This window comes from Ranitomeya variabilis, chromosome 2, assembly GCF_051348905.1.
Source record: "Ranitomeya variabilis isolate aRanVar5 chromosome 2, aRanVar5.hap1, whole genome shotgun sequence".
Taxonomy (NCBI): Eukaryota; Metazoa; Chordata; class Amphibia; order Anura; family Dendrobatidae; genus Ranitomeya; species Ranitomeya variabilis.
The window spans coordinates 718,749,184-718,766,820 of record NC_135233.1 but is presented as its reverse complement, the minus strand read 5'-3'; the positions used below and the strand labels follow the sequence as shown (position 1 = coordinate 718,766,820).

The 17,637-nt window shown below is 46.2% G+C and overlaps 1 protein-coding gene across 1 annotated transcript in view; it reads left to right on the top strand.

The window, feature by feature from the left end:
- Positions 1-17,637, top strand: part of ZUP1 (zinc finger containing ubiquitin peptidase 1) — an 86,904-nt gene that overhangs the window by 25,854 nt on the left and 43,413 nt on the right. The window contains exons 4-5 of the mRNA XM_077289518.1: positions 1,797-1,906; positions 14,528-14,696. Of these exons, the coding sequence (XP_077145633.1) occupies positions 1,797-1,906; positions 14,528-14,696 (279 nt within the window). The remainder of the gene's footprint in view (positions 1-1,796; positions 1,907-14,527; positions 14,697-17,637) is intronic.

The window sequence follows — 17,637 nt, the reverse complement described above, 5'->3', positions numbered from 1 at the left end:
TTAGGAGTAAACGGTGAAAAACATGGATTTTAAAAGTAGGTGGCAGAGCAAGGCGGAATGCTACCCGATTGACGACGGCTAAGATCTTAGAAGGACCAATAAACCTGGGACCCAATTTCCAAAACGGAACCTTCAGCTTAATGTTCCTTGAGGACAGCCATATCAAGTCACTAACACAGTTCCGGAGCCACCATCTTGCGAAAGATGGGATCGAAATATAAATTACCCCCTGCCATATAGTAGAAATAGAAGAAGAAAACTGTTCCTCCTTCAGGAAACCAGAAGGGCGATCACCATTGAACGAACTAAACTGCGGATGGAACCCATATGCCCCGAAAAACGAGGACTTACTGATTGATTCCTGACAGCGATTATTAACTGCAAATTCAGCCAACGGTAAGTAGGTCACCCAGTTCTCCTGATTCTCAGACACAAAACATCTAAGATATGTCTCTAAATTCAGATTAACCCTTTCAGTCTGCCCGTTAGACTGCCGGTGAAAAGCTGAAGAAAAAGACAAATGGATCCCCAGATGGGTGAAAAACGCCCTCCAGAATTTGGAGATAAACTGCACCCCCTGAACTGAAACAATATCGGTAGGAGTCCCATGCAGTCTTATTATTTCCCTGACGAAGATTTGCGCCAGAGTTTTGGCATTAGGCAAAGCAATAAAATGAAACATTTTACTGAACCTGTCCACCACCACCAGGATTACAGTGTTCCCTGCAGACACAGGTTTATCCGTAATAAAATCGACCGACAAATGATTCCAAGGTCTACTGGGAATCCCCAATGGTTGGAGAGCCCCTGACTGACGAGTATGTGAAGTCTTAGAACGCGCACAGATATTGCAGGTGGCCACATACTCCCGAACATCCTTATAAGCACCTGGCAACCAAAAACGCAGAGTAAGTAGATCCGCTGTGGCCTTATTCCCCGGATGTCCAGAAAACACTGTATCATGTTCCCTGAGGATTCTAAGACGGAGATTGACCTTTACAAACAGTTTACCAAGTGGACAGGTAGCAGGGGCGTCCCCTGAGTGTCAGCAACCTCTCTTTCAAGATGGCAGCATGTAGATGCCATCACTACCCCTTTTTGTAAAATAGGTACTGGTTTGCACTTATCGCCTCCCCCAGGAAAGCAACAGGACAAAGCATCTGCCTGAACATATTTGCTCCCTGGCTTAAAAGTAACAAAGCAGTTAAACCTGGTAAAGAATAATGCCCATCTTGCCTGACGAGGTGTAAGACGTTTTTGCCGACTCCAAATAAACCAGATTCTTATGGTCCGTGTTATAAAGTAATCTAAAGGTGTATATAGATGGGCTAAAATGCTCATTGGTGAGCGCCAAATATCTACATACAAGTTTATCATTTTGCTAGTCTGTTTACACAAGCCAACCAATACTGATGAGAGAAGAACTATCCTTAATATGATCATTCTCTCTGCAAACAGCATCATGTTATCGGCAGCAACTCACTTGTTTACGATGGGAAGTCCGCTGCTGATAATGATGATTTTTTTCCCCATAAGTTACAATGTTTCTATCATTTTTTGATCATTGCTGGCATTTTTACATGGAAATGTGTACGATCATTGTTACAATTAATCGTTTGATTCTTATCCAACAATTTGCAAGTTCGTTGGGTAATTGAGGCATGATTACTTATCTGTCCCCCTCCTATTCAGGGTGCATTTATTGTTAACTAGATATGTTATAGCTGCTAAATTGCTGGGTTTTTACTTATGTTTGGAAACTTTTGTGATAATCGTGACATTTAATTTTTTTACAGTTAAGATCACTAGTGATGCAGTGTTAGCCAGGCAGCTGCAGGCTGAAGAAGATAGGAGGAGAAGAGTCAATGAGTCGCAGCAAGAGAAAGCAGAATTCCAGAAATTACAGGTACCTGGGCTTCCTAAGACCTATAATATAATTAAATCCGGTATGTTTAATAAGCTCTAAAGATTGTGCTATTTATTTTATGTAGATGGGGTGACTAACCAATTTATAAACAGAAAATGAATTATTTCTCCTTTGTAACTTGCAAAGATTCACATTTAATGGCAGTAAGTCTTGGAAGTCAAGTTAGTGCAGATCACTCATTTTGAAACTTAAATTTGGTTTAGCTGTAGAATTTTACTTTGGAACCTCTCAAAATATTGGAGGCATACCTTTTTATTATTACTAGTGCTTTACTTGTATATCACCGCTACTGCTGCACTGTTAAAACAGCAGTTTTTGTCTGGGCTAAATATTTATTTTTCCCTATTTAATACCAGAAAGTTTGCAGGCATATAAACCTAATTTAAAATGCGCAAGTTGTGCAGTAAGAGACTGGGAAATGGATGTGCTGCTGATGGTGCACGCAGAGGCTGATGCCATCGGCCAGGTGAAACTGCCTGCTGCGTGGAGCACAAGAATAAATATTGTCATCCACAAAACCTAGCTTTCCCACTTTGCTGGGTGGAGGGTGACACTGCTCTTGAAGCCAGAATAATGCGAACAGGTGGTTGGTTGGATGGCAGATAATGCTTCTGGTATGTTTCCCAGCACCACCCTTTCTTCTACACTGTCGTGTCTCGACCACATACTTCCGCACCCTGATCCGCCTTCCTCCCACTACAGCAACTTCCAGGAGACAAGTGATCCCACACTCAGACACTTCGAGGAGCTGTTTACAGTTTCATTCATTGATTCTGGCCTCTCGTCCTGTACATTTCAAGAGGGACAAGAGGCGCTCGGGTGTGGTGATGCCCAAATATTTGAGCAGCCATCGTCAGAAAAAAACAACGGTGGGAAGCGGCAATTAATGTCTCGAGCTAGATAATGGTGCAACATAGTTGCCAACAAGCGATATTGTTAAGTCAACAAGTCAGGAGTGCAGAAGTGGAAGACGAAGTGGTGGACTATGAAGTCACTGACCTAATCTGGGAAGGTGCCATGCAGAGCGAGGCCAGCATCCCAGAGGGCGACGTACAGGCAGGAAGAGGCAGTGCGGTGGCCAGAGGGAAAAGGCATGCAAGCGTTCCCAAGAGCACCCACGTGTCAAGTTCCCAGTCCAAGAGTTAAGTGTTCCCCAGTCTGTCGCCTTTTTAAAGAAAGTACGGATGATAAACTAATGGTCATTTGCAACCTGTGCTGTACCAAGATCAGCAGAGATAAGGCACAAAGACAAAGGAATGCTTACAGGGGCAGAATGTCAAAATATAAAAGTAGTCAAGGTGTTCTGTGAAATTAAATGATAGCCCTGCTACCGGAAGACTGGACTATATACAATCAAATATGGACAATCGGAATATACCAAGGAAAATATGTAAAGATCAAGCCAAAAGATGGAATAGACATGCTTACAGAGGTAGTGGGATATCTCTCTCCTAGATGGCGTCCTCCCCATCGCGCGTTTTCGCACGTTGCCTTCGTCCGGGATCCCACTACCTCTGTAAGCATCTGAATACCATCATGTCTATTCCATCTTTGGCTTGATCTTTACATATTTATATGTGGTCTCTTCTCTGCCCATTGCTGCTGCTTTCAATGTGCTTATACAGTTGTGGCCAAAAGTATTGACACCCCTGCAATTCTGTCAGATAATACTCATTTTCTTCTTGAAAATTATTGCAAACACAGATTCTTTGGTATTATTATCTTCATTTAATTTGTCTTAAATGAAAAAAAACACAAAAAGAATTGTCCTAAAGCCAAATTGGATATAATTCCACACCAAACATAAAAAGGGGTGGACAAAAGTATTGGCACTGTTCGAAAAATCATGTGATGCTTCTCAAATTTGTGTAATTAACAGCACCTGTAACTTACCTGTGGCACCTAACAGGTGTTGGCAATAACTAAATCACACTTGCAGCCAGTTGACATGGATTAAAGTTGACTCAACCTCTGTCCTGTGTCCTTGTGTGTACCGCATTGAGCATGGAGAAAAGAAAGAAGACCAAAGAACTGTCTGAGGACTGGAGAAACCAAATTGTGAGGAAGCATGAGCAATCTCAAGGCTACAAGTCCATCTCCAAAGACCTGAATGTTCCTGTGTCTACCGTGCGCAGTGTCATCAAGAAGTTTAAAGCCCATGGCACTGTTGCTAACCTCCCTAGATGTGGACGGAAAAGAAAAATTGACGAGATTTCAACGCAAGATTGTGTGGATGTTGGATAAAGAACCTCGACTAACATCCAAACAAGTTCAAGCTGCCCTGCAGTCCGAGGGTACAACAGTGTCAACCCGTACTATCCGTAGGCGTCTGAATGAAAAGGGACTGTATGGTAGGAGACCCAGGAAGACCCCACTTCTTACCCCGAGATATAAAAAAGCCAGGCTGGAGTTTGCCAAAACTTACCTGAAAAAGCCTAAAACGTTTTGGAAGAATGTTCTCTGGTCAGATGAGACAAAAGTAGAGCTTTTTGTGCAAAGGCATCAACATAGACTTTACAGGAGAAAAAAAGAGGCATTCAAAGAAAAGAACACGGTCCCTACAGTCAAACACGGCGGAGGTTCCCTGATGATTTGGGGTTGGTTTGCTGCTTCTGGCACTGGACTTCTTGACCGTGTGCATGGCATTATGAAGTCTGAAGACTACCAACAAATTTTGTAGCATAATGTAGGGCCCAGTGTGAGAAAGCTGGGTCTCCCTCAGAGGTCATGGGTCTTCCAGCAGGACAATGACCCAAAACACACTTCAAAAAGCACTAGAAAATGGTTTGAGAGTAAGCACTGGAGACTTCTAAGGTGGCCAGCAATAAGTCCAGACCTGAATCCCATAGAACACCTGTGGAGAGATCTAAAAATGGCAGTTTGGAGAAGGCACCCTTCAAATATCAGGGACCTGGAGCAGTTTGCCAAAGAAGAATGGTCTAAAATTCCAGCAGAGCATTGTAAGAAACTCATTGATGGTTACCGGAAGCGGTTGGTCGCAGTTATTTTGGCTAAAGGTTGTGCAACCAAGTATTAGGCTGAGGGTGCCAATACTTTTGTATGGCCCCTTTCTCCTTCGCCTCATTGGGGGACACTGTGGGTGTATGCTTCTGCCGCCAGGAGGCTGACACTAAGTAAACTTGAAAAAAAAAAAACGTTAGCTCCTCCTCCGTCATATACACCCTGACACTGGCTACCGGAGAATCCAGTTTATGCTTAGTGTCTCAAGGAGGCACACCTCTGGGTCCTGGATCTCTTGGACCCTATTTGTTTTTTCTCTACATCTATGGATTGAGGGGCCGATCTCCCCAAACCAGCAACGGGCAAGCACGTGTGAGTTTTCTCCACGTTTCCTTCCCCACGACGTGGGATCCCTCACCGGACTTGGCCCTGACCACCCTGAGGTATTCTAGACCCCAGGCTGTACAGGCGCCCCTGGATGTCCGAATGTTTCCCCCCTAAATCCTACACCCCTGCTTTGCTGTGGTGATAGCTGGGGTGGTGGACGGTCCCTCTCCTTATCTTTGATAATGGAGATAGGGCTCCTGCACCGTCTTTTGCTGCCCTTCGCTGCATACGCTGAAGGGGTAAGGGGGGCTCCTGGCACATAGGGCATCATTTGGGATGCGGATTTACCTTTCCTCCGGTGAGCTAGCCGGTTCTATAGGCAGGTGGCCGGCTTTGCAAGTGCTGTGCTGCCGGCGTTTTTTCTCCTGTATCAGCGGCCGGCGCTGCATGCGGCCGGCGCTGCGACGGTTTCGTGCCGCCAGCACGGCGGCGTGTGGCCGGCGCTGCTATCTTCCAGAGGCCTCAGGCTCTGCCTGGCCTCCTGCAAGCGTGGGGCATCTTTCCGGGCCCGAACTTCCGCCCAGCAGACCGCGCGGTGAGGCCCCGCCCCCTCCGGCGCGTCACTTCCTGTTCCGCCCTCCCTCTCTCAGGACCGAGAGGAGAGGGGAAAGAAATTGAGGCCCCGGCTTCGGGCCTACTCCAGGCCGCATTATTTCTCGGTGGTTCCTCCCCCTGAGTACGGCTGGATAAAAGGCAGTCTCATTTGGCTCCGCTGCGTGCGTTCGGATCCTTCGCTGTAATCTTGGGGACACAGGACTGGGGTAAGTGCTTCTCCCTCCTTCTGACAGAAGCATTATTTTTTCCCAGTTTCTGGCCCTGGGTATAGCATATACGGATTACTATGTCTAGAAGGGTTAAAACTCACACGGTCCTATTTACCGGTTGTGTAGCTTGTCGTGCCCCATTTCCGCACGCCCAGAGTAATCGCCTCTGCGAGACCTGCAACTCTGAACGCGCCCAGGAGCCCCCCCCCTACCAGCTCCCCAGCAATCTCTCTGACTCAATCAGAGGCTGGTGCAGGTCTGCCGGAATGGGTTACGTCTTTGTCGCAATCCATGGCGTCCCTTACTGAGGCGATCAAATCCCTTCAGACCCCGGCGGTGAGGGCCGGCAGTCCTTCTGGCTCGGAGAGGACCTCGGGTCCTTAGAAGCTTTCGGCCTGTAGGGGCCACGCTCGTACTAGACTGACGCATGGAAAACGGATTCGCACGGCGTCGCCCAGGCCCTCAGGTGCTTTGGCATCCTGGAGTTCCGCATCACGTTCTCCTTCTCCTGCTGAAAGCGGGGAAGTTGAGTCTGACTATGAGTCAGAAGGGTCTCTTAATTTTGATAATCCTGGGTTTCAGGAGTCTGTAGATAGCCTCATTGAGGCTGTCAATCAGTCTCTGGGGATAGAGGATGAGCTCGCCTCTTCCTCAGGTCATAAGGTGTCATTTAAACGGGCCAAACTTACCCATAGGGTGTTATCCTCCCACCCTGAGTTTGATGACATAATTCGGCGTAACCGGGACCACCCAGACAAGCGTTTTTCAGGGCAAAGGGCTCTGAAGGCTAGGTATCCCTTTGCTACTGAACTCTGTAGTAATTGAGCGGATAATCCTTCTGTGGATCCTCCGGTGTCCCGTTTAGCCTCTAGCACGTTACTATCTCTCCCTAATGGCTCGTCAATTAAGGACCCTACGGATCGTCTTATAGAGAGCTTGGCCCGCTCCGTTTTTAAGGCCGCAAGTTCGGCGCTTTTTCCGTCTTTTGCAGCAACTTGGGTTGCCAAGGCTATGATATCTTGGTCGGAGTCTTTAACAAAGGCTCTCCAAGAAGGTGATCTGTCAGCAGAATTGACGGAAATGTCTTCTCAGATAGCACTTGCTGGTAGTTATCTGATTAATGCGTCCTTAGATGCTGCAGACTGCGCTTCTTCGGCTGCGGCTAATGCTATTGCTATTAGAAGGGCTCTCTGGTTAAGAACATGGCGGGCTGACTCTACCTCTAAAAAGTCCCTTACTACCCTACCGTATCAGGGTGGCCGCTTGTTCGGAGAGAAGCTGGATCAGCTTATCTCTGACTCCACAGGGGGGAAAGAGTAAGTTTCTTCCTCAGCAGAGGTTTAGACAGCCTTCTCGTCGCCAGTTTCAGGCTCGCTTTAGAACTTTTCGCAATACCAGATGGGCCCCAGCATCGGGCTCTGCTACGCAGGGCCGACCCAATCGGGACCGAGAAGTTCGGTCCTCTTATACCACTAACCAGGGGGGAAGAATGCGTTTCCAGTCAACTAGATCCAGAGGATCTAGGACTCAAAGGTTTTCAGCTAAGTGACTGGAGGTTTCCTCGGAATGCCTCCAACAGAGTAGGCGGACGTCTACTGTTGTTTCACTGAGTCTGGCTTCAGGTAAATCACGACCGGTGGGTAGGAGAGCTCGTATCGTCAGGTTACAAAATAGAGCTGGTACGACTACCTCCTTCCTGTTTCTTCACATCCCGACTTCCCAGGTCCGAGTCCCTCCCACAAGACCTATACCAGTCCATAGAGTCCCTTTGTCTCAGAGGAGTCATTTCTTCTGTTCCAAGGGAGGAAAGGTTTCAGGGATTTTATTCCAATCTTTTCGTAGTGCCCAAAAAGGACGGTACAGTAAGGCCTATGTTAGATCTAAAACTCCTAAACAGGTTTGTCCGCGTTCGCCACTTTCGGATGGAGTCACTCTGGTCAGTCATCGCCTCACTGGAAAAGGGAGAGTTCTTGGCTTCCATAGACATTCAGGACGCCTACCTACATATTCCCATTTTTCCGCCTCATCAAAGATTTCTCCGGTTTGCCGTAAACAATCTACATTTCCAGTTTACGGCTTTACCCTTCGGGCTGGCCTCCGCTCCCAGGGTGTTCACCAAAGTCATGTCAACTGTGGGGTCCATTCTGCGTTCCCGGGGCATAGTTGTCTTGCCCTATCTGGACGATCTGCTAATCAAGGGACCGACCTTTCATTCTTGCAGGGAGAGTGTCGGCATCACCCTGGACACCCTTTCTCGTCTAGGTTGGCTAATAAATTTAAGGAAGTCATCTTTACAGCCGTCCGGAGGATCTCATTTCTAGGCATGATCTTTGAAACTTCTCAAGCCCTATCAATCCTTCCTCAAGACAAGGTCCTAGCCCTTCGGCGGGAGGTGAGGAATCTTCAGCAACCGTACCCTCATACGATTCGGTCCTGCATGAGGGTGTTAGGAAGGATGGTTGCAACCATAGAAGCAGTGCCTTTCGTGCAGCTTCATCTTCGTCCTCTCCAACAGGCAATCCTAGCGGTATGGAACAGGAATCCACTCTCCCTCAACCTTTCCTAAGCCGTCAGGGTCTAGCGTCCGGGGAATGGTCTCTCCATCCCGAGGTTTTTCGCCAGATATGTCATCTTTGGGGGACTCCGGACGTGGATCTAATGGTGTCCAGGGAGAATGCCAAGGTACCCAGATTTGTCTCTCGGTATCGAGACCCACAGGCAACCGCCGTGGACGCACTAGTACTTTCTTGGAACCAGTTTCATCTCTCTTATCTCTTCCCTCCTCTGGCACTGCTCCCGAGGGTAATCAAGAAGATCAAAGCAGAGAGAGTGCCTGCTATTCTGATCGCCCCGGATTGGCCGCTACGGACCTGGTATGCAGACCTAATACTTCTTCTCGCCGGGGTTCCTTGACGGCTCCCCGATCGGCCGGATCTCCTATCTCAAGGGCCGATCTACCACCAGAGCTCAGGGGTCCTACGTTTGACGGCCTGGCCGTTGAATCTTGGGTTTTAACCCAGGCAGGATTCTCCCAAGAGGTAGCAAATACCATGATCAGTGCACGTAAAGCTGTTTCGGCCAGATTTTATCACACTTGGAAGGTTTTCCTTTCTTGGTGTAGAGAGCGCGGGCTACCTCCTCTGCGTTTTTCTGTCCCAAACATTCTAGCCTTCCTTCAGGCCGGTCTGGGCTTGCTCCAAGTACCCTTAAGAGGCAATTTCGGCTTTATCAGTCCTTTTTCAGCGTAGGATTGCTACTAACCGTCAGGTTAGGACTTTTTTTCAGGGAGTCGCTCATAAGGTCCCTCCTTATAAGACTCCCTTGGAAACTTGGGACCTTAATTTGGTCTTAAAGGCATTGCAGGAAGCTCCCTTTGAGCCTCTTCAAGATATTTCCTTGACGCTCCTTTCTTGGAAAGTCGTATTTTTAGTGGCCATATCTTCCATAAGGCGGGTATCGGAGTTGGCAGCCCTGTCCTGTCATACCCCCTTTCTACGTTTTCATCAGGACAAGGTAGTGCTCAGACCAGCACCTTCTTTTTTTGCCAAAGGTAGTTTCCTCATTCCATATTAATGAGGATATTGTTCTGCCCTCTTTTTGTCCGGCTCCTACGCACCGTGTAGAAAAGGCTCTCCATACGTTGGACCTGGTGAGAGCACTGAGGAGATACATTTCCCGAACGGCCCTTTTTCGCAAGACAAAATCTCTGTTTGTCCTTCCAGAGGGTCACAGGAAGGGATGCGCGGCCTCTAAATCTACCCTGGCCAGGTGGATACGGGCTACCATTCAGGAGGCCTATCGCTCCAGGGGCGTGATGGTTCCGGCTGGGATCAAGGCTCATTCCACTAGAGCAGTGGGGGCTTCCTGGGCCATTCGGCACCAGGCCTCAGCAGAACAGGTTTGCAAAGCGGCAACCTGGTCTAGTCTGCATACGTTTGTCAAACATTATAATGTCCACTCCCAGATCTCTGCGGATGCAGGTCTGGGCAGAAGGATTCTTCAAGAGGCAGTGGCGCATTTATAGACAACCGTTATCTGGATGATTATTACTGGTGAGTCAATTTCCCACCCAGGGACTGCTTTAGGACATCCCACAGTCCTGTGTCCCCCAATGAGGCGAAGGAGAAATAGGGATTTTTGTGTTACTCACCGTAAAATCCTTTTCTCCGAGACGCTCATTGGGGGACACAGCTCCCTCCCTGGTAGCCTATGGCTGCTTTGACTATTTTCGATTTCATTAGTCAGTAGGATCTTTTCTAGACATAAGTTTTCTGTATTCATGCTGTTATATCAATGCTTGTATTTTGTTCTCCTACTGCTTTTGCACCAAACTGGATTCTCCGGTAGCCAGTGTCAGGGTGTATACGACGGAGGAGGAGCTAACGTTTTTTTTTTTCAAGTTTACTTAGTGTCAGCCTCCTGGCGGCAGAAGCATACACCCACAGTCCTGTGTCCCCCAATGAGCGTCTCGGAGAAAAGGATTTTACGGTGAGTAACACAAAAATCCCTATTTTTGGAGTTTTGTGTGAAATGATCAATGTTTTGCTTTTTGCTTCATTCTCTTAATACTCATTTTCTTCCTAAAAATGATTGCAAACACAAATTCTTTGGTATTATTATCTTCATTTAATTTGTCTTAAATGAAGATGATGATACCAAAGAATTTGTGTTTGCAATCATTTTCAGGAAGAAAATGAGTATTATCTGACAGAATTGCAGGGGTGTCAATACTTTTGGCCACAACTGTATATTAGTTTATAAATTCTCCTGATCTACACTATGGGTTCATGTCGTTACCCCTTCTGATATTTTCCCTACACTGGAGTTTTCTTAAATGTTGATACTCCAGCACTAAGCACTTTACGGTAGAGTATTGTTAACTCCTTGTATGCACTTGACATGTTTTACTGATATTTTATCATTAAATTTTGGTTTATGAATTTTTTATTATATCACATTGAGAATCACACTTTTTGGCCTAATTACTTTTTAGTGTTTACTATTTATGGCCATTTTTTTCTCTTGTGGATGTGTGTCCTTGTTTTTAATTAACTGGTTTTGTACACATTGTTTGTCTCCCATTATTTTTTTTCCTGTATTTTATTATAACCAATAAACATTATATTGTTACTTTATTACTTTACCTTTTTGGACTTCTTGGTTGGTTTTTCTCTCTCTTCTTTTGTTTTTCCAAGATCAACATGGGCCTGACCATTTCAAGACTGAGCACCTCCAGCATGCTCAGGCACATGTTATCAAAGCACCCAACTAGGTGGGCCCAGATGTCTGTCTGCAAGTGACACCACTGCCTCCTTTGCTGTGCTACGTACTTGACAATTCCCCGTCCATGATGCAGGCGCGGATGCCTTCCTCCTTTCACCTGTCGTTGCACATTTGCAAGCACCATCAGCAACCACGTCCAATTCCTTGTCTCAACACAGTGTTCAGCTGTCCCTATCCAGGGCCTTGGTACACATGCGTAACTACCCAGCAACCCACCCACAGGCCCAAACACTAAGCGGGCACATTTCCCTGGAAATGTTGCCGATTAGTTTTGTGGACACTGAGACTTTCCGCATCCTCTTTGCTGCAGCTCTACCTCGATACTCGGTCCCCAGACGCCACATTTTTTTCCTGGTGTGCTGTCCCCGACTTACACCAGCATGTGTCCCATATCATCAGCCCTGCCCTGACCTATGCAATTACTGGGAAGGTCCACTTAATGACCGACACGTGGACAAGTGTTTGTAGCCAGGGTCGCTACATTTCCCTGACTGCACACTGGGTAAAACTTAGTGGAAGCCGGGAGCGGGTCGGACTCTGCGTTGGCACATGTGCTACAGAACAGAAGTCAAGAATTGTGGGCCCTAGTTCCATCAGGGTCTTCTCCACCTTCTACACCAGTTGCTGCATGCTGTCCTCCTCATCCTTCATCTCCCAGTTGTCATTTATATCAGTCGCAAGCTGGAAGCACTACCAAGGTGATGCTCAACAGATTTTGCTGAAACTAATTTGTTTAGATGACAAACAGCACACCGCCGCAGAGTTGTTGAAAGTTATAACAGACCACATAGATCTGTGGGTCTCGCCTCTAAACCAGCAACCAGGCATGGTCCTGTGTGATAATGGCCATAACCTGGTGGCGGCTCTGAATCTTGGCAAGCTCACACACATGCCTTGACTGGCCCAGGTGCTCAACTTAGTGGTTCAGCGGTTTCTGAAAACCTAACCATATTTGCCAGAGCTACTTGTGAAGGCATGCCGCCTATGTGCCCATTTCTGCAAATCAGCTACAGCTGCTGCCGGACTGGCACTGCTACAGCAGCACTTGCTGTTACCAGCTCACCGACTGGTTTGCGAACACAAGCTACAATATGCCAGTCAGTATTCCGGTCAGCCTCCGCACATAGCAAGTGATGAGTGGGCATGGATGTCTGACATCTGTTAAGCTTGCCAAAGCTTTGCGGAATCAACTAAAATGCTGACCAGCGATTACACCATAATCAGCGTAACCATCCCGATTGTGTGCCTACTCAAGCACTCGCTGCTCACATTTAAAGAGGGACCTTTGCATGTGGACTAGGTGGAGATTGAGGAAGAAAGTATTACCCAGCCCAGTCTCATCTCGCATGGATTGGATGATAATGAGAAGGAGGAGGAACAGGATATGGTTGCCTATGCTACAGAGGGTACTACCCACACCAGCTTCATGCTGTCCGTTCAATGTGTATGGGCTTGAAGAGGAGGAGGAGATGGATAGTCATCCTGGTGAGGACAGGGAAGTCTTGTGAGGAGTCTGGCTCACATGACTGAATTTGTCCTGCTGCCTTTCCCGTGACCCTTGTTTTATACGCATTTTGGCCAACACTGATTACTGGTTGTTCATCCTTCTCAATCCACATTAGGAGAACTTTCCATCTCTCCTTCCTGCGGTGGAGAGAGCTAGTAAAATACCAGAAGGCCATAGTCAATCAATTAATAAAAACAAAATGCTGGAGGCAGAGGTCATAGATCCTCAGGCAACCAAGGAGTAGAGACACAAACCAGGCCCAACAGAGGCACTGGTACACTATGAAAGATCTAGGATAGGTTCAGTAGACCCTCCCAGCGCCCAGGCCCTGATGCGTGGGGTAGTTTTACAAGGCGGGAAAAGTTTTTGAAAATGGTGAAGGAATATCTAGCCGACCGCACCAGCGTTCTCCGTGTTTCCTCTGTGACATACAACTATTGAGTTTCCAAGCTGGACACGTGGCATGAACTGGCCCTGGAGGTGCTGACCTGCCGTGTCAGCAGCGTTTTGTCAGAGTGGGTTTTTAGTGCCACCGGGGAAATAACTGAAATGCGCATCCGCCTCTCAACTGAAAAGGCTGACAGGCTGACTCTTATCAAAATGAACAAGACCTGGATTGGCCCAGACTTCTCAACACCAATGGAATAACAGCAGTGGAACATGAAGCCAATTCAAATCTAGAGTCATCATGTGGCCCTCTCTCAAAATTTTTAGAGGGTCCTTATAGGATCCCCTCTCCAAATATTTAGGTCATTATGTGGCACTCTCTCCAAATATTTAGGTCATTATGCAGCACTCTCTCCAAATTTTTAGAGGGTCATTATAGTCACTCCAAATTTTTAGAGGATCATCATGTGGAATTTGTTCAAAATTTTTGTCTTCCAGGATGTATTGCAGTCGTTCCTTCTAATTTTTGGCAGCCCTTTAACTTAGTGCATAGGCTTTATGAGTTTAGGACTCTCACTACCTAACAATTTTAACAGAATGTGTATGAGGCCCTTCTTTATGTCTAATACAGGGTGCATCGGAGTCCCTGTTCTTCTAATTTATGTCAGTTCTTGGATTGTTTGCATAGGCTTTGTGAGTTTGAGTCCCTACTTCATAAATTAAACAGGATATGTCTGACCATGTCATACACACCACATGCCTGGATTAGGTAGTTAAATGGTAAAATTACATATACCAGTGACTACCAATGAGTGTAGTTTTATTTCCCCCCCTAAAATGTCATCTACTGTAGTCATAGGCGATGGGGAAATTTGGCTATTAAGGCGTGGAGGAAGCATTTTTTTCCTCTCTAATTTTGCCTTATACACAAGTCATTATGCAGGAAAGAATGTTTCGTAACATTTTTTTCCTGTAAAAACTTCGGTTTTGTATGTTTTATTGTCAGTCCGTAAAAGTGGAGTAATACTCTGACAACATTGTTTCCAGCAGCGACATGGTAGTCAGAGATGTGTCCATCCATGCTGATCCCATTAAATTTGAGCGCTGTTTTCATCAATTTCAGTAATTTTTCTGCCTTCCTGTTAGTCTTTGTGGAAAATGGTCAAGTTTCTCATTGACTTCCATTATACTTGTTACTCAAATCTTTCATCACTAGTAAAGATATGTAATGTATTATTTATTTTTACAATGATAATGTTTTTTTCAGTTAAATACTATTTACACTTTCGTGCATGTTTTTTCCTCCGCTAGAGACAATTTGGCCTAGATAACTCAGGAGGATATCGACAGCAGTCTGTACAGAATCTAGAAAGGGCGGTTGCGAGAGGACGAATGCATCCTGTTGAGTTCCACATGCATAAAGCTGAAATGATGGAATCTTTAGCGACTGGTGTAGACGATGGCAGAACAAAGACTTCAGGTTGGTCCTGGTAATTTTGGTGTAAGGCATTTGAATGGAGCCACAATAATTCTTCCATTGTCTCAGACTTTTCTGCTCTCCCACTCAAAAAAAACAAAACAAAAATAGTGTTGTGGTCCATCAGATTCCGTATCTATGGAGTTCTGCTCCCCTAGAACCACTGCTAATGGGGTTAATACCTCCATTCACACTGAACCGTGTAAAGCAGGGCCGGCGTCAACACCCGGCCTAGCCGGTCAAGTGCCGGGGCCCTGATGAGACAGGGGGGCCCACTCACACAGTCATAGAGCCATCTGGCTGCTTTAACCCTTTCTACCCTTTCAATTTGCGCTGGCACAAGCATCTTCTCACTGTCAGTGCAGGGCCAGGCACACATAGGGGTTAATTAAGGACACAGCCAGCGTGACATTGTGGGCGGAGAGTTCTCCTGCTCTGAATCTCCTGACTGTGTGCACTGCTGAACTTATCAAGGAGACAGAGCTCCTACCAGCACCTGAGTGAGTGCAATGCTATATCGCTGTATGTTCTGACAGTCTGGGACTGGGTGACCTGGGGCGGCCATGGGCTGGGCGGCTGCAGCTGATATATATATATATATATATATATATATATATATATATATATATATATATATATATATATATATATATATATACTACAGCAGCCGCCCAGCACAGCCTGTATAGATACAGTGTATATAATATATATACAGGACAGGTGCTGGGGGCCTGGGCTGGGCGGCTGTTGAAGTATATACACTGCACAGTACCACTCCTCCTGTATATATACACTGCACAGTACCACTCCTCCTGTATATATACACTGCACAGTACCACTCCTCCTGTATATATACACTGCACAGTACCACTCCTCCTGTATATATACACTGCACAGTACCACTCCTCCTGTATATATACACTGCACAGTACCACTCCTCCTAAATATATACACTGCACAGTACCACTCCTCCTGTCCTGTATATATACACTGCACAGTACCACTCCTCCTGTCCTGTATATATACACTGCACAGTACCACTCCTCCTGTCCTGTATATATACACTGCACAGTACCACTCCTCCTGTACTGTATATATACACTGCACAGTACCACTCCTCCTGTACTGTATATATACACTGCACAGTACCACTCCTCCTGTCCTGTATATATACACTGCACAGTACCACTCCTCCTGTCCTGTATATATACACTGCACAGTACCACTCCTCCTGTCCTGTATATATACACTGCACAGTACCACTCCTGTACTGTATATATACACTGCACAGTACCACTCCTCCTGTCCTGTATATATACACTGCACAGTACCACTCCTGTCCTGTATATATACACTGCATAGCACCACTCCTCCTGCATATATACACTGCACAGTACCACTCCTCCAGTCCTGTATATATACACTGCACAGTACCACTCCTCCTGTACTGTATATATACACTGCACAGTACCACTCCTCCTGTCCTGTATATATACACTGCACAGTACCACTCCTCCTGTCCTGTATATATACACTGCACAGTACCACTCCTCCTGTCCTGTATATATACACTGCACAGTACCACTCCTCCTGTACTGTATATATACACTGCACAGTACCACTCCTCCTGTCCTGTATATATACACTGCACAGTACCACTCCTCCTGTCCTGTATATATACACTGCACAGTACCACTCCTCCTGTCCTGTATATATACACTGCACAGTACCACTCCTGTACTGTATATATACACTGCACAGTACCACTCCTCCTGTCCTGTATATATACACTGCACAGTACCACTCCTGTCCTGTATATATACACTGCATAGCACCACTCCTCCTGCATATATACACTGCACAGTACCACTCCTCCAGTCCTGTATATATACACTGCACAGTACCACTCCTCCTGTACTGTATATATACACTGCACAGTACCACTCCTCCTGTCCTGTATATATACACTGCACAGTACCACTCCTCCTGTACTGTATATATACACTGCACAGTACCACTCCTCCTGTATATACACTGCACAGTACCACTCCTCCTGTATATATACACTGCATAGCACCACTCCTCCTGTATATATACACTGCACAGTACCACTCCTCCTGTCCTGTATATATACACTGCACAGTACCACTCCTCCAGTCCTGTATATATACACTGCACAGTACCACTCCTCCTGTACTGTATATATACACTGCACAGTACCACTCCTCCTGTCCTGTATATATACACTGCACAGTACCACTCCTGTACTGTATATATACACTGCACAGTACCACTCCTCCTGTATATATACACTGCACAGTACCACTCCTCCTGTCCTGTATATATACACTGCACAGTACCACTCCTCCTGTATATATACACTGCACAGTACCGCTCCTCCTGTATATATACACCGCACAGTACCACTCCTCCTGTATATATACACTGCACAGTACCACTCCTGTATATATACACTGCATAGCACCACTCCTCCTGTATATATACACCGCACAGTACCACTCCTGCTGTATATATACACCGCACAGTACCGCTCCTCCTGTATATATACACCGCACAGTACCACTCCTCCTGTATATATACACTGCACAGTACCACTCCTGTATATATACACTGCACAGTACCACTCCTCCTGTATATATACACAGCACAGTACCACTCCTGTATATATACACCGCACAGTACATCTCCCCTGTATATATACACACTGCACAGTACCACTCCTCCTGTATATATACACTGCACAGTACCTCTCCCCTGTATATATACACTGCACAGTACCTCTCCCCTGTATATATACACTGCACAGTACCGCTCCTCCTGTATATATACACTGCACAGTACCTCTCCCCTGTAAATATACACTGCAGAATTTACAATAGCTATCACTCATGTAAGAAGTGAAATCTGGCATTGTACTATACCT